Here is a 22594-nt window from a genome sequence, read left to right on the forward strand (position 1 = left end):
TAGAATCTACTTTTAATATGGGGAATAGGGTCGTGAACAAGTATCGTAGCTCACTTACACCATAATCTGTTGAAACGCTCATTTGTACACAGGATTGGTTATGCTCGATATAGAGAAATGCCAACTCTGTTAATAAATAGTTCGAGGAAGAGAAGATCGAGAAGCATGATAAGATAGTACCCGCAACAATTGCATGAAGCAGAATGAGACAATACCTTATATTTCTCTTGTATTTGCTTACGATAATTTGACAGTTATTATTTGTGAATTTGAATTGTAACATTTGATGGGTGGATGAATATATTTATATGCTCATCAGCTTATGTATTTTTTTCCTTGTTTTGTTTATGCTTTTAAATAACTTAATGTTGCTTAAATCTTATATGGTTGGCTAATTGCGTTTGTTTATTTTCATTCTTAATTATTTATGTTGTCTCGTCTTAACCAAATATTATTTATTTCAAATTTTACACTTATAGATATGTCATCGAAAGATGATTCATCGGTTGATATTTTGGATTATGGAGCCCAAGTCTATTTCCATGACGGAAAGAAAACATTGCAATGCAAGTTGTGTTGCAAACAAACACAAATTGGTTAAAATTATATTTGCCCTATTGGGGAGGAGATGTTGTTCCATGCAACAAAGTTCCTCCAGAAGTCCACGATTTATTTCAAGTCATTCTCGACTCAAATAGGAAGGCTTTCACCTCTTCCTCTACAACCAATACAACCAACAACAAAAAATATAGAAGTATACCTATTATAAATGAATAATGGTCAAGTAGAGGAAGAGCTTCCACACTTAGTAGAGATGAAGAAGATAAACTATTAAGGGAACAAGAAGAACAATATTATAAATAAGCCGTAAAACAAAGCCTGGATTTGACATCCAGGACTAGACAACATCAACCTCCTTCGTGACAATATAATGTTAAAGCAGGCGCGAGTACGGGACATAAGCAATGCAATGAATCATTGAAGTTTCATAAAAGTCTCACTGTATTTTATAGGTGGTTGGGAATCTCGTATAAATTCGATTATAAAAAGAGGTTGAGAAAACTTATTAAATTTATGAATGTGGATGATGGAAAGACATCTCCACCATTTGATTTAGAAGAGGTAACACAATCATCTCTTAGACACCTCCAGCTCATACTCAACCTAAGGTTCTCTCGTATTCCAAGCCTTAAAAAGAGAATCAAACGATGATTTCGACGACAAAGGTGGAGGAGGGGGTTACTATTATGGACAATGTTACTCGGTTTACGTGCCACAAAAAGTATTTGTCATACATAATAATCTGTATCTGCAACTCAATATGAGATTATGAATATACTTGTAAGTTTCGACAATGTTATTTACTTTGTTCATTTTTCCCCCTCTTATAAATGATTTTTAACAATGTTTATTATGAACAATTCAACTCAAGTACACCACTAAATCGGGATACAAGAAGGGAAAAGAGGTCAATAGGCAAAAAAGGTCAACTCGACTCGACTCAGTTAGAGTTAGTCTAGGCCGAACCTAGACTCGGATCGGGTCAGGCATGCTAAACTTACTATTGAGTCTAATCGAGTTTGGGTTAAGTCTACTTCAAAACCGGGTCAAGTTGGGTAAGCCCTAACTCGATCCAACTCAACTTGTTGTTGAGCTCTAATGAGATTCAAGCTTTCTATCACGTGGACTACATTGTCTAAATCCTTTGGTCGAATAAAAAAAAGGATGGCCAACAAAAATTATTTCAACCATAAGTTTACTTTATACATTGGGGCCCAACTGAGGAGTTAATGTGTCAATTTTTTCCAGTTAAGATCTCAACATTGTTTCCAATTATATGGAAAACTTATATCTCTCTACGTGTTCTATATCCACACATGTATTGCGTATAAACAGGCATGGCACGTCTAGAGCTGGACATGAACAGAGCTAGCTTGGTTAATTTGCTCGGCTCGGCTCGAATAAGCTCAACTCAGTTCGACTTATAGCTGGGTTCGGATTGAGTTGAGCTAATTTTTTGAGCTCAAAAGAATTTCGAGCTAGGTTCGAGTTGACTTGAGTTCAACTTGACTTAACTTGAATCTTGGCTTGAACTTGACTCAATTCAGCTGGACTCGAGTCATAACTTAATTATATAATATTATATATATAACTTAATTAATATATTCTATTATATATAATAAAAAAGGATTTGCATGTATAAAAAAGCAAAAAGACAATGCTTGACTTGAAAGCTTGAAATTAAATTTGGCTCGAAAACCTAAGCTCAAACTCAACTCGAGCTAACCAAAGTTGCTGACAGAATCAAGTTGATTCAGTCTCGTGCTGACCAAAGTGGCTGACCGAATAGAGTTGATCTAGCCAATCAAGCTCGAGGATTGAGCCAAACCAAACTTGAGGTAGGATAAGCTGCTGGCCGAACCAAGCCAAGCTGTGCCAATCTCGACTCAGTTGGGCTCGATTACAACTCAACATGGCACAGCACAAGCTCTCACCTCGATTTTTTTAATTTTCTATTTTTAGGAGATATCTTGATACACTGGCAGTGTACGACACTTATACACAGGCGCTCAAGAAATTACACAAAAAGCATACATTTACTCAAATCAAACGATTAGACTGTGGAACCAACTGCTGTTTAGTCACAGTCGCGAAGTGAAATTTAGTTGAACAATCCCAATCTCAGATCCGCGCACAATTTTTGTGGAAAAAGACCATTCAATATCTTTTATTTTCAACCGTCCAATAAATGTCCACCGACCTGGTAGTTAGATAACAAAATAATCTTAATTTTTATTTAAAATACATATAAACTGGACCCACGTTCTGGACAGCCTAGAATTATTTGTCTACCGTGTATGCAGTATCTAAGTATTTTCTTAATACCTGAGTATCATCTATCACTCTCTCAGAGTATCAAAGTCTCTTCCCTCCCCCCCTTTCTTTTTCTTTCTTTACACCCTCGTAGCTGCTTTTCTTCTCTTCTCACCGGCGGCTCCTAGCAGAGCTTTGGAAGCGGATTTTCATTTATTTCATTTTACCCCCTGTTTGCTGGATTTTCTTTCATTTTTCTCTCTGTCACCATTTCTCGGAGATCCTTGGAACCGGGAGGTGGTGGTTTTCTTTCATTTTACCTCATTCTCAGTGGGGTTTATTTCTTTTTACCCACTGGTTTTGTATCTTTCAAATCCATACCCATTAACTTCATTTATAGGGAAGTGGGTTTTCTTTCTTTTAGAACCTTGTTGTTGTGTTTTCTTTCATTTTAACCCCTGTTATTGCATCTTTTAAATACATGGGCATTTTTTTTTCATTTCTAGGATTATATTTTAATTTTAAGGAAGTGGGTTTTCTTTCTTTAAGAACTTTGTTGTTGTGTTTCCTTTCATTTTAACCCCTGTTATTGCATCTTTCAAATACATGGGCAGGATTATATTTTAATTTTAAGGAAGTGGGTTTTCTTTCTTTTACACCCTTGTTTCTGAGTTTTATTGCCATTTACACCTGTTGTCATATATTTCAAATACATGGGCATTTGTCTCCATTTCTAGGATTTTTTTTTTTTTTTTTTTTTGAATTTTAAGGAAGCGGGGTTTTTGGGTAAGGAGAGATGATTCCGCTGTTATTTCTGGTTCTTTTCGCTGAGGGTGTGGTGGCCTTGCTTCTGATGGTGAAAATCGGGCCGTTGAGGGAGCTTGCAATGAGGGGATTGGATCAATTGAAAACTGGGAAGGGTCCGGCGACAGTGAAGACGCTGGCTTGCACGTTGTCGGTGATCCTGGCATCGAGTGTCATGAGCATTTTGAAAATACAGGACCGGGGTTCAAAGATTGGGACCGTCACACCAATGGATCAGGTCCTCTGGAGGACCCATCTTCTCGAGGCGTCACTCATGGGTATGGCTTGCATTTGCTATTTTCCTTTTCCCCCTCTTTTTTAATTAAATATTGTATTGGTTTCGTACCATCCTTTCTAATCACGTGTGATTATGCTTTCTGCATTGTTAGATTGAGGAATTGTGAATTACCACCTCAGCTGATCTTTCAGTGATCTGAATCATTCACGTGGTGGGCCGTTCTTATGAATTGGGGATGCTGCAAGGGGTCATTTGGATTGTGGTAAATGGGGCAAGTAGTAAATGATTTACTAGCAAATCATTTACTACTTGTGTTTGGATGCTCTAATTCGCTTGTAAATCATTTACTACTTGTAAATGATTTACTAGCAAAGCCCCCTTCTCATTTACCAGCAAAAATGCGAGTTTTCATTTACTAGTAAATGAGGAGATGGCAAAGGCTCTATTTTTTTGAATGAAAGCATATAAAGCATATTTCGTTTACCATTTACAGGCTATCCAAACACTGTAAATGATTTAACAATGTAGAGCCAAACAGACAGGCTGTAAATCATTTACAACCTTTAAGTGATTTACTAGTGAATCACTTACAACGTAAACCATTTACCACCATCCAAACGACCCCTAAAGATCTCCACCATTGGACAGGCTGAGACATCTTATAACTAGTCTTCAAATGGATGATGGTTAGGAAGAAAGAAGCAGACAGTTCCACTGATCAGATAGCTGGGAATGTCAAATGGAGGAGATTTGTCCATTGCTAATCCAGAGTGAAGATTGACAAAGAATGGTCTGGATTACTGAAATATGAGCCCCACCTGCAAAGAATGCTAACCCAAATGAAAGGACAGGTGTTTCGGGCCAAACCAAAATCGAAAAGTATCTTCGGGATGTTTGTTATTGGGTGGTAATTTTAGAAAAGACGGTGGCTGCGACTATGAAAATTGTAAGCTTGAATTATGTTGGTTGATAGTCTGGAAATTGTCTTTTCTTGGATGGTGTAAGATGACACCATTGAACCAAAAGAAACTATTATGGGTAGAGATCTTGATTGTGATTAGAGATGGCAATGGGCCTGGTTTGGGTAAGGTCAGGGTTAGCCTGAGCCTGAACTGTTTAATAAACAGGCTAAGAATTTTTGCCGGACCTGACCTGCTTAAAATTCACTGAGCCATAGCTCGATCTGATCTGAGCCATTGAATTATCTGATCTGAGCCATTGAATTATAATTGGTTTGGAATCAACCCTACCTGACCGTACCTACCCCAAATTAGACTAAGCACTTGCAACAGCTGCTGTGTTACCAGTAGTAAGTGTTACAATCATTGAGGGGTCCAAGGATCAAACTCTACTAATATTTTGTTTCTTGGACAGTCATCTTCCCAGCTCATCAATAACTCATATGGGTGGGTTGGCTTGGGAATCCGGCTTACAGGGTGGTCAGGGGAGTTGACCTGCAGGCTGACCCGACCCATTGTTGCCCCTAATTGTAATAATGTAGGGCGACTAATATATATACCCCTAATTGTAATAATGTAGGTCGACTAATACACACACACACACACACACACCTATATAGATAGATGTGTGTGTGCACCCGCGCCCATATATGTATGTATATAATGAAATGCTCACCTGAGCACCAGTTCTCTCGAGAATTTGTGAGAACTTTTTGAGAGCTCATCTCATGAGTGTGCATGTAAAAAGGTGCGTAGGTGAGCGTGACTCTATATATATATGTGTGTGTGTGTGTGTGTTTTTTTTTTTTCATATATATATATATATATATATATATTCTATGGTGGGTAATAATTGGATTTGAGAACAGTATACCCATGACAGTCGTCGCAATGGAACACTAATTGATTTTAGGTTTTTTTTTTTTTGTTGCCGATGCTGCAAAGGCCTTTATCTATACATACATACAAATATGTTTCTTTGTACATGTACTTTGTGATATATTGGGAAATCTGTGATTATGTTTGCATGTTATATATGTGTATTGCGGGCTGTGTCTAGGTGCATGCTGTAGATAACCCAGATGCTTTAGTGTTGACATGATAGAATATTGATATTGGTACTGGATACTTCATAGGTACTGGTGGAGAAACAATTTAAACATATCCTACACTAGGTTCGTAAAACTAATGATGGTATACCTCTCTCTTTCCTCAAAAAATAAAAATAAAAATAAAAATTATCATAGTGTAAATATGAGTAGTTTGTATTTGTGTGACAGTCTTATCCTGCTCAAAGTATTGATGTCCATGTCCAAACATCCATATCTAGGCTCATCATAGGCTGGCTTGTGTAGCTGGAAATCATCCAAAGCAAGTGGGTGGAAATGCACTTGATTGGAACTTAATGGCACACTATTTGGTAAAAACAACTTGTTCTTGGAGAATTTTTGTGAATGTAAGTAAACAACCTAAGAATTTCCTAATGTGAGGGTTGGTAATAAGATCCCAGTCGTTCTAAGATTTTTATTTTTTTTTTCAACACACACCCACACACCCACACACACCACATGGGTACTCGAACCCATGACCTCAATGTTGAAACCCATAGGGTCTACCACTGAGCCATAAGGACCTAGAGTTGTTCTTAGTTGTTAACCCTGATAAAGTTCGAATGTGATTTTGATTGGTAATCATTTGCCTTTTTGTTTTGATTTGTGGATGCGCTTCTACTGTTGCAAACCGTGATTGAGGTCTCATTTGCTAGGACACCTAGGTAAGTATATCATGCTTAGTCATCAATTTTGGATTCTTAATGGACACTTCTAAGATGCGGTTCAATGAGTATCATTTGTGTATTTGTTTCGGTTTTTCCCTTAAAAGCCCTAGAACTTCTCCTCATGTCATCATAGGATGTATGTTCTATGAAATTTTACGGACACGGGAACTCTGTGAATCTATGTATGGTTTTGGAAGCTTGATCAGCACAAAGTCTCTCGCTGATATGGATTATCAGTTATACAAGAGCAAACTACACTTGGTCCAACAATCAAAGCCTGAGGAATAAATATACAAAATTTCTGATTTTTAAAAAAAGGAGATAGGAGTCTCTTGGTGTTCAGGTGGCTATTTGGAAGGCTCCCCCCACCAAAAAAAAAAAAGTTATGTGAAAGTCAAATATTGCAAGATTACAAGAACGGGTATGCTTTTCCCAATTAGGGAAGGTTTACGGACCTCCTCATGAGCTTATAGGTTTTGTAATGCAGGGGCATTTTCACACCGGGCTTAAGTGGGGTAGCCTGTGGGATGCGGGGACACACTCGGGGTGGGCGGCCCGTGTGAGGCGGGCCCCACCCATGTGATGGGGGGGGGGGGTTTGGCTGAGGTCCTAACCCATGTGATATGGGGCTTGGGCTATGAGATAAATGGATTAATTCGCCATGCTCTATCAATTCGAGCTTTTAGAGTAAGTGATTAATTGTCCTGCATCAAAGCAGTATCAGAGTTGGAGGTCTCGTGTTCGAGACTCCTCACCGAGGGTGATTAATGTAGGGGCATTTTCACACCGAGCTCGAGTGGGGTAACTTGTGGGATGCAGGGACAAACTCGGGGTGGGCGGCCCGTGTGAGATGGGTGTCTCGTGTGAGGCGGAGGTCCTAACCCATGCGATGTGGGGCATGAGTTATGAAATAAAGGGATTAATTCGCCATGCTCTATCAGTTCGAGCTTTTAGAGCAGGTGGTTAATTGTCCCGCATCATTTTACTGTTGAATTCACATATCCAAGTTCTCTTGATGTGAGAAAAACTTACCTCATTACTCCCAGACATGACCATGATCACCTTGAATCAATATGCCAAATCCAATAAGTGGAGACCCAAGAATCTTGCCCATTTGATAATGGTAGCCAAATCTCCCTTGATGATTACCATTTCTGATGAGATTTTCACTCCTATCCAAAGGGCTCTATTAGTCTAGTCTCTGCCTCATATGAGTCACACGTTCTTGCCTGTCCGAAAAACACCTTCCTCATCAATACACCCACTTTATCCCGAATAATGTCCCCAACTCACAATATCGTGAATGGTTTTGTAGGGCCCTTGCTGATGGTGTGATCGGTGCACGAGCGGTATATGAATGGTCAATCAATCTGTGCCTGGCATGAGTGGTCTAGTCGGTCTATGAGTCCACTAGCACATGTGGCTGGTTATTTTTTTATTTTTTATTTTTTTTATAGCATCAATTAGTTCTTAAGTCAATTGTTGAACAAGTCTCTTATGATAGTAGTTTGATAGCATTTTTATTACTTATTTTGTGGGTCACTTCCTAAAATAGGATGAAAGGAGACTTGGATTGAAGTGGTAGGATATGAATTCTGATAGCTGGTTCGCTTACCAAGGATAAGGCCTTAGGAATGGCGCAAAAAACAGGATTTTGTAAAGCCAATACTAAATAGTTGGGACACAATTATGGCGACGATGAAATTTGTTCCATATTAAAGCATGCAATTTTTGACAGGAAATTTTCCAGTTTGAAAGCATGCAATTCTGATATCAATTATGGAAATTCTAATCATTATTAATATTACTAGATAAGATGGTTGGGACCAGAGTTGAGGAATTGTTAGGATCAGATTAGTATTTATTTTTCTTGGGTAAAATGTATGTATGGATAAGTAAAAGTCTCTTTTATGCATAGATGAATGAAAATTTAAAACTTTTTCTGTATACTTATATAATGGGATGTTGTTGAGGAACGAATCTTCAGTCTTTGGTGGTGGGATTCTGTCAAACTATTTTGGTGAGATGCCATAACATATTTTCTATCTTCTTTATCATTTTGATGGATTCTTACTTACAAACAGGGGTAAGTGAGACTCTTTCTACTGTTTTAATTGGGTTTTTTATCTGCTTGTGGTTTTTTGTGCATATTCAACACCAAATCATCTTTAGGTTTCATAAATTTGCATGTGAAGGGAAAGTTGCTGGAAAATTTTGTTTTTCTTTGCCTATACTCACAACAATTGTTGGAAATTGTTTTGCTGCAGCTTTCCTGTGCCGCATATATGATGCTTGATTGAGAGATCATCATCATCATCATCTAAGCCTTATCCCAACTAATCGGGGTTGGCTTACATGAATCCATTTTTGGTATTCCACTTCATCAAGGGCCATAACTTCAGTTGGACCATAAGTTATCAAGTCTTTTCATACCATCTCCACCCAAGTCCTTTTGAGAGAAACGTTTTTTTTTTTTTCCACCATTTGACCTGACAACAGTACAAGACTACAAGCAGGATGATTTTTATTTTTATTTTCATAAGATCCATCCTATTAAATGATACTTGCCATGTGATGGAAGTGGAAAATTACAGCCAAGGGTCAACTTTTAACATGAAAGAGTTCACATGGTTAGTATCATATTGACAATTTGTATCCCCAAAAGTGGCCCCCCACATATAGTTTACTTGGGATGGGCAAATGTACAATCGAAAATGGTATATTTCTTCTATATAAGTTTCCAGGAATCTTAGATTCTATGAGATAATTTTTATTACTCATAACTCAGTTCTAACATCATGGATCAGGGGAATTTTCTTCCCGTGGGCACTATCTTCCTAGTTATGGCCAAGAGTTTTTGTGGCAGGTTGGCAAATCCTAGATATTGCCTCTCATCGCCCATGAGTGCATTTGACTCTTGGCACAAAGAAGACAAGAAGGATGCGGTATGTGAGTTGGACATTGAAAAGGCTTATGACTAGCAAACAACCATTTACTCCAAAAGTTTAAGCTGTCAGAGTGTGGTGTATCAATGTATATCAAGGGACTTTATCACTTCAACATGGGGTGGGAAATCTGCACGGGTGCATACTGACAAGGGTGGAGGGACACTCACACCATAAATAGGCCGGGCTTGATTTCCCGGTCCCTGGGCCGAACCTGATTTTCCTAACCCCCCGTGGGAGAATAATATATTAGCGAGGCGTAATTGCTGCTTTTGAGATTCGAACATAGGACTTTCCTCTCTGATACCATGTCAAACAACCATTTACTCCAAAAGCTTAAGCTGTTAGAGTGTGGTGTATCAATGTATATCAAGGGACTTTATCACTTCAACAATGGCCATGTTGACTGGGACTTCCTAGGTTATTTGTTGGGGAGGATGGGATGCAGGAAGAAATGGAGAACTGGATTCATGCGTTTGATCAGTTGCTTTCTTTGTTTTGGTTATAGGGTCACCAAGAATATTTTTGTAAGGCGTCAAAGGGATTAGGCAAGGCGACCCCTCATCTCTATTTCTATTTCTAATAATTGCGGAAACCCTTAGCAGATTTTTAGATAATGGTCAAGAGGTCAGCCTCATCAACAGTTTCAGGGTGGTGAAAGCAGGTAGTAGCCTAGTAGGATATTTCATCTCCAATTTGCCGATGATTCCATTCTCTTGTGCGATGCTAATATAGCTATGGCAGACAATTTTGCAGAAGATTGTTTGGTGCTTTGAGGCGGTGTCAGGCTTGAAAGTAAATATCAATAAAAGTAAGATGTTGGGTATTTCTATGGTCGAAAATGAGGTTTCAACGTTGGCTGGGGTGTTTGGATGTAAGGTTGGATCTTTTCCCTCAACCTACCTTTGCCTTCCATTGTGCGTTGGTAGGCCGACAAAGCACTTATTGGAGAAAGGTGATCGAAAGGATCAAAAGAAAGCTTTCAAGGTGGAAAAGCCACCACCTTTCATTGGGTGGTCGACTAACTCTTATCAAGGCAGCCTTCTCAAATATGCCACAATACTTCATGTCCTTATTTAGGCGTTTGCAGATCATATTGGATAGGTTGGTCAAGTTGAGGCGTGACTCTTTTTTTTTTGGTTGGTATAAAGGGGTTGTGGTGGTTTCACACGAAAGAGGAAAGAATGTGGAGAGAGGTAATAGCCACGTAAGTGGTTGTGGTGGTTCGACATAAAAGAGGAAAGAATGTGGAGAGACGTAACAACCACTAAGTATGACACTTGGGAGGGGGGAAGGATTCTTCACTATATAAGGCTTCTGGTATTCAAAAGGCAGTTGTCTCATTGACCCCTAAGTTCAAAGAAGGTGTGTCCGGTTTTAGGAGGATGCATAGTTTGGAGGAAGGTCGCTTCAAGAAGAGTTCCCAAGATTGACTCGCTTTGTCTCCGAAGAGGAATATAATGGTAGCTCACCGTTTCTCCACTCGTAGCACTTTTGTAGCGTCGCCTCCATGTTGCAGAGACCTATCAGATGATGAAGTGGGCAACTATATCAAGCTTTTGGACGACTTGTGGTTGCAGGCCCATCACCCCATTGTGGGTGAGAAGGATTTGATGGTATGGCATGCTGATAGCTTTTAAAAAAAGAGTAGCGGCTTTTGTTTGGTTGGTGGGGAAAAAAAGGGTCTTGCTTATTGATAACCCCCAAAAGAGATCTATGATTTTCCCCAACATCTGCATCTTATGCATGAATGCGGTTGAAACAATGGTCACCTATTTATCCATTGCTCCTTTGCTCATAAAGTGTGGGAGGCTGGGAGCACCTTCGCACTCATTTCAAAATTTCGTTTGTATGCCAACCGATGTCAATTGCCTTTTGTGGGCCTGGCATGGGAGAGGGGTTGGGAAGGAGGGGTGTATGTTTGGTGTCTTGTTCTCATGGCCGTGTGGTCCTTTTGTGAGCCTGGCATGGGGGAGGGGTTGGAAAGGGGGGCTATATGGTTTGATGTCTTGTTCTTATGGCTGCATGGTAGGTAATTTGGAGGGAAAGAATAGCCATTGCTTCAAAAAAAAAAGAGCGGTTCTATCTATGTGGTGGTGAAGAAGATTATGATGGAAGTGGTGGGATGGGCTTCTCATATGGAAGCTGTCAATGTCTATATCCTAGGTTGTATGGCGCTTGAGCTGTTTTCTTTTCCTGCCTAGCCGTTGCGAGGGTGGGCTTTTCTAATAAAATTTTCTTCACCTTAAAAAAAAAAAGCTCCCTACTTAGAAATTTATCATAATTAATGATCTTATGGCCCTCTTGTCATGTCTTAGTTCTAAAATCTTTTCTTTTGAGGGGCAACTAAAATTTATTAGGAAAAAAATATGAAGGATACAAAGGGTTTGAAAAGGCTTAGCTAAATAATACTAAAGAAATTAATATCCCCAATAGCCTCTCAAGATGTCCAATGGTCTGGTTACAAACTCTTTATACAATCTATTCCACTCAATGGAACATCCGTTTGGCGTTTACAAATCCTTCTTTTGGCCTGCACAAGTTGTCGCGAAATATTTTGTTGTTCATTTCAAACCATACTGATCACCGGTTGCCAAAAGAGTGAGCCGCCAAAGACAAGTCATCCAATTTTACCTCCTCTGCTACTATTCCACGCCATGAAAAACTCCCAAGGATAATGACATAACCCAATCCACACCAAATAACTTGGAGGGTTTGTTCCCAATCTTCTGCACAAAGGCACAATGTAAGAACAAGTGGGCTACAGTCTTTACAACGCTTAACAAAACCATTTGGAATCATCATAATCTTTAGAACCTTATTTTTCTAAACAAGCCAGGCAAAGGCCAAAACATGCAATGCTCTTGTACTTCCATACGAGATGAATAGGATCTGGATCAGAACAAGCAAAAATCTCATGGGAAAACAATTTAACTGTGAACCAGTATGAATTGTCCAAACCCCACATCCACTTATCCTATGTGTTGATGGTAAATTTTGACCCTGAAGCATGCCCATGAGACTAAAATAATCAATTTTTTTTTTTCGTCTGATGGGTTTCTTTGAAATCTGGGAGACCACACCTCATTGTCTCCTACCCTTGAGAGTCGAGATGCATTGGGTTAAGAAAGATCCCTCCACGACTAATCTAAATAGAGAAGGAAAAGCTATGAATATGGGCCTCTCCCCATCCCTCCTATCCAACCAGAATTGAAATCTTAGGACTATCTTATGATTTATTTTTCAGTTTGATTTATGTTTTTGAACTATTTGTGAGAGGTATCGTGTTTTTTTTTTTCTTAGAGTATGGTTAATTTGATAAAAGTACATGAAAAAAGGACATTTTTGTAATTTTGAAAAGTTTTTGAGAGTAAATAAAAGGGGGAGGGGGTGACCTCTCCATGGTGGAATTTCTTAAAAAAAAAAAAAAACAAAACTTTTTGTTTCCTTCTTCATGTGATGTGAAGTCCAATTTCATGTGATTTGGAATGAAGATCGGTGTGATGCCCTTATTCAATCATGGGAGTGTGAGGCTTCCAAGTATTGGCCATTGAATTTCTTCTCCATCTAATGTACTCCTTTGAGATCTTCATCTTTCCCATTCCAAAACCTTTACACCCTTTTAGAAACCTAATCCATTCTTCTCTCTAACCTTCCTTATCTCTACCCCACCTTAGAGAACACGAACCGTAGCCATCCAAGCCCACACGTGTGACCGTACGACCACACGTGTGAAGCCCACGGGCTGGTCCGTACGGCCACCCCCTTTTCCCTTTGCATCTCTTTGATTCCCCATCAAAGCCCTATCATCCCTCACCCTAAACCCTAACCCTAACTCTAACCCTAGATTCCTTAACTTCCTAATTTCCCCAAATCTTCCAAACCCTAAAACCCTAAAACCCCGATCACCATAATTCACCTCAAATCCCTAACATTCGATCATCCAAAACCCTAATCCCTTTTAGTTAAAATGTAAATCCCTAAATCCCTTTAGCCAATTGAATCGATTAAGTCCTAATTTCAACTTTTCCCCAAATTCCCTAAACCCTAGATCAACCTACATCTTAATCAAGCAAGCCCTAGGTAGTATTAGGTTTTCCCTTTTAAAAATAGACTTATTCCTATGCTATTTGGATGTCCCTACATCCATTAGATCCTAGTTTTAAGTATTTAATGACCCTGCAGGATGTTGTTTGTTAATTTAGGCTTGAACTATTCATAGTTTCTTCTTGGAATCTTGAGATGTGTGATGATGTTAGCATGTTTTGGAGTTTTGATTACTTAATTTAATTTGCTGAATGATCTTCACTCAGTATCTAGCTTCATACATGGGTCCATCACTGGGATTTGAAAGGAAAACATTAGCACTTGCCATTCTAGTACTAGTGGGGTTTTGGACATTATGGATGGAGCACAACAAAAAAGCATTGTGCAAAATGCTATAAATGCTATCCATGCTAATGAGGCCTTTCTTATGGCATGGGACAGATTTGGAGTCTGATATTGAATTAAGTGCTTTTGAAGGGTGTTGCAAATACTATTTTTAAGGTGGTTAGGGAACAAACTTTGTGTTGTAGTTCATGACATTTAGAAGTTGAAGGCGCTTTGGTGGGATCCTCACTGACAGAAGATGATTGCAGTTAGTTTGATAACATACTGGACCAAACCAGAATAGGGTTATGTACATTTTCATTATGAGAAGGGGTCATTCGAGTGTTTAGGTAGTGATGATCTTCTAGTCCTCTTTGATCCCTTCAGTTGCCCATTGTTGTAGTTGGAGTTTGTCTTTATTGGCTTTCGTAGTTAATAAGATCAAGTTATCATTGAAAAAAAGTTGGGTCTCAAGCTTAGTAGGAACTTGAAAGGCATGGAAATTGGGGGTCTTCCAGAGTTGTTGGATTGGCGGAAATTATTCTCTCTCTCTCTCTCTCTCTCTCTCTCTCTCTCTCTCTCTCTCTCTTTCCTTCTTATTTTAATATTTTGTTGGCAACAATGTATACTTATTCATAGAAGGAAAAGGATACCACCATCCATTAGGAAAATGGATAGGCATCGTTAATACACATCTTGGGTTTGGAGATCCCTTCTTGTATTGTTGCATTGGCAATAGTGCTGGCTCTCCCAGTAATGTAATCAAAAGCAACCACCAAGGAAGAGGTTTGTCCTTTAACCTTACTCAGTGTTCGAAATATCGGTATCGCACAATGTATTGCAACTTTGGGATACAGATACGTATCGGTTATCGCACGGGATATATCGTTCGTATCGCGTAATTTATCGCACTTTTTGGGAAACATGGGGAAACATCGGCAAAATGGTTGATTTTTATTTATTTATTTAATTTTTATTTTTATGAAACTTCAGGGATTATTTAAAAAGACCTTAATACACACTTTTAAATCATAAAATCTCAAAAAGAAGTGCACATAATAAATTTCCTTTGTATAGGGTCTTAAGTTATGTGTTATCTGATTGAACTAAGGTAACTATATTCAAAGATGATGCATAACATTTATAAATGTATAAAGATATGTATGAAAACATAACCAATGCATTCAAAAGCAAAAGATATAGTAGAAATTAGAAAACATACCTATCAATGATGTGTGTATTCAATATCTACCCTGTCCATCCGTTTTTCCATATCATTTTAGGACATTATCCAAAAAATGAAGTAGATCCAATAATCAGGGGGACCATACCATAAGAAACAAGGGTGATTGACCATTAGTGGGCCACAAAAGTTTTGGATCAAGCTGATAATTGTTTTTTCCCTTCATTCAAACTTATGTGGACTACGCAAGTGAAAACAGTTGGAATTGATGTTACCGTCGAAAACTTCTTGGAGCCGCAAAAGGCTCTGATCAATTAATGCTACCGTCGAAAACAATAGGGCCCACCTCGATGCATGCACGACATATCCGTACCGTCCATTTGTTTTGCAACCTGATTTTAGGGATTGGCCTAAAAAATGAGACATACAAATTTTAGGTAGATGTGGACTACTCCACACAAAATAGTGGTTATTGACCACTAAAAATTTTATGGGCCACAAATTTTTTTTTTTTTTTTGGATCAAGCTGATATTTGTTTTTTACTTTCATCCAAATCCGTGTGAACTTATCAACAGGTTGGATGGTAACAGTGGACCTTATAAAGTTTTCAATGGTGGGGGATCAATGAACACTGTTTCTTATAGTGTGATTCACTTGAAACTTGTATCTGTTATAAAATAAGCAGTCCAAACAGATGGACGACATTGATATGCAATACATATATTGAGGTGGGCCCTAAAAGTTTACTCACGTACGCAATTTGTTTGGTCAAATCCAAGCAACCAACAACTTGAATGGGATCGTGACCATGGGGCTACCTCGACATAAGATGGTGTATCAACATTGTCAATTCATTTTAACATATCATTTTAGGGCATGTGCCAAAAAATAAGGTAGATCCAAATCTAAGGTGGACCACACCACACAAAATAGTAGTCAATGAATGACCACCATTAAACTTTTTGGGAGCTACAAAATTTTTGGATCAAGCTAATATTTATGCTTTCCCATCCAGGTTTGTTAAACCTTATGAATGGATTGGATGACAAATAAACATCAAGTTGGGATCTAAGAAGCTTCAATGATGGATATCATTGCCAACACGATTTCTGTGGTGTGGTGCACTTGAGCTTTACATGTCTCCTTTTTAGGCTCATGCCCTAAAATGACCTATGAAAATGAATGGATGGTATGGATGGGCTGGTGTACCACACACCAGTGACCTGGCTGGTGTGGGTACGTGTCGTGCGAAGATGAGTGACGCTAGTCGAGCTCGAGTTGTACAAACAGTTCAAAGGATATCAAAGTTACATGGGCTCCAAAATAATGTATTTATTATATCCACACCATTCATCCATTTGGAGAGATTATTTTAGATCATGAGCCCAAAAATGAGTCATATCCAAAGCTCAAGTGGACCACACCACAAATAGCAGTGGGATAATGATTCTCATCGTAAAACCATTCGTAGGGCCCACCATAATGTTTATTTTCCATCCAATCTGTTCATGAGGTCATGCGGACCTGGATGAAGAGGAAAAACAAATATCATATTGATCCAAAACTTCTGTGACCCTCGAAAGGGTTTCAATGGTAGACCTTCAATCTCCCACTGCCTATTTCAGTGTGGTCCACTTGATCTTTGGATCTGTCTTATGTTTTGGCTCGCCAAATGGACGAACGGTTTGGATATAACATATACCTCATGATGGGACCCACAGAACTTGGTGACGTCAACACACCATCCAGGTCGGTGGTGTGCGGTACACCAACCCATTTGCTTCCCGTAATAAGGGCTCGGCGCCCTTTTTTTCGAAGGAGAGAGGGTTCCGACATTCCAGAACCCTGAAATCTCTCCCAAATCTATCATTTGCCCGAGGATTTCTTCGGATTTCGCCAAGGATTTCTCCGGATTTTGCAATTTCTCTGAATTTCGACGGATTTCGCCCAAATCTCTCCCAAATAAGAGATTTTGTTGTTTCAATTCGAATGGCCCTTCAAATACAGCTTCCGATCAGGGTGATCTCCTCTATAGTTACCGAAATATACCTGTTGAAGGTTTTTTTTTTTTTTTTTCGGATAATGATGCTGTCCCAATGTCCCCAAGTTGTAGTATCGTTGATATCGCGCGATATCGAACGATATTTGGTGATATTATGCTATATTTATCAATATATCGATTGATACAAAATATTCTGTAAATTTTTTCAATTTTTTAGTATCTTCCTGAGGGTTTCGTATCGCTGGACTGCGATACCGATAATATCGATATTTTGAACACTGACCTTAGTGGAAAAGGCTAATTTCCAAGCAATTAGGCAAACACGAGATGTCCATGCAATGGTTTTGTGTGTGTCCCGTTCTACAATCACCAGACCCATAAACTGGTCACAGTAGATTTGCACCCCCACTTGAATTGCCAAAAGTTCCACTTTGCTAGAATCCCCACTAGCTAGGCATGACAAAGTCATTTTGTTTGAGCTAGATTCATCTGTTATAATTCCACAAATCCCCAAGTCATCAGGATTGCCTGTAGAGCTTCCATCGACATTAGTTTTCCACCAACCACTCAGAAATTTATTTATGTCCACTACATTTATACCCGGACAAAATATAAATGGTCCACTTGGGGTTTGGATGTGCTTCGTTTTTAACCTCATGCCCCAAAATGTTCTGGTTCAGCAGAGGAAGGATGGTGTGGATGTTAAATATACATATTAAGGTGTGCCTGACATGAAGGTCCTCACGGAGCCCTGTCACTACACAACCTGACTGAATCCGTGCAACGAATGACTACTCAAAGCTGAGCTGATCTGTCCAATATAACCTGCACATAAAAGGGGTTGTCCGAAATGAATAGTCATATCAAACTCTGCAGCAAATGACCATTCGCTGCATAGATTGTCTGATATGATCTCTCATTTTCGTCAGTCTGTACTCCATATTAAGTGCACTACCAGTGGTCTTCGTACATATCTTGTGCTTTTAAAATATGTGTTCACCACAAACTTACAACTCATCCTTAGTACCCGAAGTTATCTAAAAATGCCATTGAACTGTCGTGAATGTCGGCAGCCCAGCCAACATACACCATTCGCCCGACAATTCACACACGCTACCAAGATTTCCAGATGGTACATGCTAGTGCCTCCGCAATACCGATGACTCCTTTATGCCAAAAAGGAAGGTTGAGTGGGATCTCCATCTGCACGAGGCAGAAGAATGGATATCCATCTATATAAAGTACAATATTCCAATACCCAAATGAGACTCCTTGAATATGAGACATGATACGTGACGAGAAATGGACATGGCGTTGGGGGAGCTGAGAATGGAGATCAGTAGGATGAAATGGCGTGTAGGAGGATGTGGGTTGATGAAGGGATGACCGATCCGCTGCATGCATTGGAATTGGAAATGTCGAACGAGCGTGATGGGAATTCAACAGATTTTGTGACAGTTAATCATGGTTGTAAAACTCGATACTATGTTCTCATGGTATTAGACGCCGAAGTGTAATCTTCTCATGGTTTTAGACGCCTAAGTGTAATCATCCTACCATCACATTCTTATTGGTGGCCACATAAGATTTAGATGGACCTGAAGTCTGTGTTTGTTTTCACTTAATCCATATCTGTTAGCCGCAATTGATGGATTGGATGGCAACCAAGCATTAGAGTGTGCGTTCAATTGCGACTGTTTTTGTGTATTGTGGTGCACCGGATATTTGTATTTGCTTTTTTTTTTTTTTTTTCTTTTGTTTCCAGGCTTGGTCCATGATGGTCAAATGGATGGATGGCATGGATGAAGCATATACATCAGGGTGGGAACTGGGAACCACAAGGCACAGTCCGGAAGCAAAGTCGCTGCTAACGGGTGTGGATTCAGTCAGGTCATGTAGTGACCGGGCTCCTTCAAGACTTACGTGTAGGGCACACTTAATATGTATATTTAACATTCAGACCATCCATCGTCTGCCGAACGAGAACATTTTGGGACATGAGGTAAAAAATGAAGCACATCCAAACCCAAGATGGATCATTTATATTCCACCTGAATATAAATATAGCAGACAAATAAAATTCTGAAAAGAAATTACAGTTAAAAATTGATCAACAACAGCTAGGATCATATCACTTTGCATGAACATAAATAAAATGGACAGAAGTCCTCAGATCAACGTCTACGATCACACCACAAGCAAAAAGCATGAATATTCATTGTCCTAATCGCAAAAGTATGGGCCCTCTTAGAGTGGTTGACTTTAAGACCAGAAGTTACCTCAAACCAACCTACTGTTAGCCTCAGATTTGCCACCATTGGAGCTACAGCTTTACAAAACAAAATTCTATCATCAACAAATTGAAGATGAGTAATCGGCTGCGGAAAATTCCTGAATGAGAAACCTGAAAAAAGACCAGCTGATTGGCCTCTGCACAGCAATCTACTCAAGGCTTCAGATATAATATCGAAAAGAAAAGGGGAGAGAGGATCCCCTTGCCTAAGATCCTGTGAGGATTTGGAAAACCCAAACAAAGATCCATATAGAAGGATGGAAAATTTTGCTGACAAAGCAATTAATCCAGTTTCTCCACACCTTCCCAAAACCTGTCTTTCCAAGAAGGTAATTCAAGAATGTCCAGCTAATATGGTCACAGGTCTTTTCCATATCAAGTTTACAGACCATCCCTTTGTACCGTCATCTTTCAAACAAGAGTCAACACATTCATGGGCAATCAGAGTGCTATCCAAGATCTGCCAACCTGAAACAAATGCACTTCGAGAAGAAGAGATCACCTTGGACAGCATTCCTCTCAACCTTTGATTAAAATTTTTGACAGAATCTCATATGGACTTATCTACAAGACTTATCAGTCTAAAATTCTTCAAATCATTAGCACCATGCAGTTTAGGGATGAGGGCTAGAAAGGTGAACCCTAACTCTTGATTTAACTTATCCGAGGCAGCAAATTCCACAACAAAAGACAAAAAGTCCATATTGATTGTATCCCAAAAAGACTGGAAAAGAGCAACCGGGAAGCCATTTGGTCCCCATGCTTTATCTCTCCCCAGATCCCACACTGCCTCTTTTAATTCCTCCATTTTGATAGGCGATGTCCAATCGATCTGCCTCCTTAGGAGACAGGGAATCAAAATCCAAATCATCAAGGGGTGGCCTTACGGCCCTTACCCAAACTTGATCAGATAGAAACGAATAAAAATAAGCTACAGCATTACAGAATCTACTACCTTAACACCGTTAATCGTCAGAGAGGAAATGCAATTGGCCCTCGCTCAAGCTCTTGCAATGACGTGAAAGAATTTTGTATTTTTATCGCCTTCAGCCAACCACACAGCCCTCGAGCATTGCCGCCATTTGATTTCCAACTTTTTAACCTTTGAAGCGTAGGCGGAAGATAACTTGGCTCTCAGCTCCAACTCGGAATCAGAAAGATAATCTGTGTGCTCCTTCAGATCTAATGCTGGATCTTGTTCAGCAACGTTTCCATCTCCCCCTCCCTGCAATTGTACACTTCTCACCTCCAAGAGATTTTCTCCTTAAGCATCTTTAAAAAAATGACGATTTTATGGGTTTTTGGATTTTTATTTTTTTCAATTTCCGCATATTTACGGATGTTTTCCTGGTATTGGGGATACTAATGCTGCTATCAGGGATATTATCGGTGGTATTACAGATACCAAGGATCTTTCATAAGGGATTCTTCTCAAAGTATCGCTGATGTTGATAATATCACCATGTATCATCGATATTATCAAAAATATCGGTGATATTTGAATTTTTTTTTACATTTGACCAGTTTCGGTATCACTGACCTGGCAATATTGATAATATATCAGTGATATTTTTGATAATATCGTCAATATTTGGGACACTGTCTGACAGGAGGCTGCAAATCACAATTGCGTAACTTTCAGGTTTGATTTTGAAAGAAAATGCAACTGCTGAAGGCTACACCTGTAAATGGTTGTTTCCTCTTTATTGTGCTGAATGTTTGCAGTTCAGTTCAATTCAGTTGTGCATTCAAATGCACGGCAGCTCCCATTTATTGAAATTCCAAACATGAATATTTAGGGAAGGACTATGGTATCGCTCACTGCAAACCCCTTTACCATGCTGCTTAAGGTCAATGCTTGGCCAAGGCATTTAGCTAGCATTTACAAACAAAATTCTTGATCATTAGTAGGAATTTTTTATAGGAGCTCATATGTTTATTTCAGCTAGCATGTTACAGGAATGGTATGAGCCTCAACTTGATGCTTTGCATGTGTAGTCAGGTTCTGTCCTGACAAGTGGGGCCCATTATACTGTATTGGATTAGACCGTGGATTGACCATGCCCCCAAAATCTCCCTAACTGCAAGATCCTAGCCACCAACATCTTGGTACTTTCTTCAGTTGATGTACTGTTGCTGTATTTCTTTTAACTGATTATTTCTTAGCCATGAATCAAATGGTTATGATGTCCTGTTGAGGAGATTTTTGAGGCGTCATCCTTCCATGGTGGGATGACAGACCATTGGTCCAGATTTTTCCATGCCACAGGTACTAGTCAGGACAGGAAACTGGAAGCTGGCCCAAAGCTCAGGATATGGCCCTTCCATTCGGGCCTTGACGAAACTGGGGTTCACATATCTGCCTTCTTTCAAGTGGAAATGTACCATTTCTTTCATGATGAGAAAAGCGATAGCCTAAGACTGATTTGGATTTTGTAGGTTACGCCCTCTTTCTTGGATTCGTCATTGATCGCTTGCACCACTATCTTCGAAAGCTATTTGGTTTGAGGACGACAGTTGGAGCTTCCAAACAGGAAGTCGAGAAACTTCAGAAAGAGCACAAACATTTCAAAGAAAAGGAAGAGAGAGCTTCCCAGGAAATAAGGCTGCTTCAGGAGGAGGTCTCTAATCTAACGGAGAAGCTTCAAAAAACGAAATTGGAATTGGAAGAAAAGGAGAAACAGGCTGCGTCTGCGGAAGCTCATGTCTCTGCACTTCAAAAACAAGCCGAGGACCTACTTCTCGAGTATGACCGTCTGTTGGAGGACAACCAAAACCTTCAGAGCCAGGCCCTGGCATACAGAGGTTGAGGGCCTTTGATGGAAATGGGTTTTGGAAGCTGAGAATACTATACCATTGCTTGGCTCGATCAGACTTCCCCTGGACTGGAAACTTGCCATGTTGAGATTAGTTTTTTCAGTAGTTAAAATAGGGAGGTTCTGTTTCGTCGAACGCCATTGAAAATTTTGTAATTCACCGCTGTTGTAGGAAGATGTTCGTCTCTCATGTTTTCCTCGTCTTGTATTTGCTCTGTTTTGGTTTTTTGCCTAATTGAGATGATATTGAATTTTGAAATAGAACAGGGTGTCCGCGGAAGGAAAAGAAACGAAAGGATGATTACTGTTTTCACAGGCTGATTAAACAAGGCAGCCATTAACATATAGGTCCTTGAAAGCTTCCTCTAATATATATTTTTTGTTGTATTTC

The 22594-nt window shown here is 39.4% G+C and overlaps 1 protein-coding gene across 1 annotated transcript; it reads left to right on the forward strand.

Annotated features, from left to right (window-relative positions):
- The first annotated feature begins 2909 nt into the window (after window positions 1-2909).
- Window positions 2910-22590, forward strand: LOC131239544 (uncharacterized). Its single transcript, XM_058237302.1, has 2 exons — window positions 2910-3896; window positions 21827-22590. Exons 1-2 carry the CDS (start codon window positions 3611-3613, stop codon window positions 22195-22197), a joined length of 657 nt encoding a protein of 218 aa, XP_058093285.1. The 5' UTR covers window positions 2910-3610; the 3' UTR covers window positions 22198-22590.
- The last annotated feature ends 4 nt before the right edge of the window (window positions 22591-22594 follow it).

Source organism: Magnolia sinica, chromosome 3, assembly GCF_029962835.1.
Source record: "Magnolia sinica isolate HGM2019 chromosome 3, MsV1, whole genome shotgun sequence".
Taxonomy (NCBI): Eukaryota; Viridiplantae; Streptophyta; class Magnoliopsida; order Magnoliales; family Magnoliaceae; genus Magnolia; species Magnolia sinica.

Coding starts and splice junctions, on each gene's coding strand:
- LOC131239544 (XM_058237302.1), top strand. CDS start 3,611: ATGATTCCGCTGTTATTTCTGGTTCTTTTCGCTGAGGGTGTGGTGGCC. Junction 3,897..21,826: donor TCTCGAGGCGTCACTCATGG/GTATGGCTTGCA, acceptor TGGATTTTGTAG/GTTACGCCCTCTTTCTTGGA.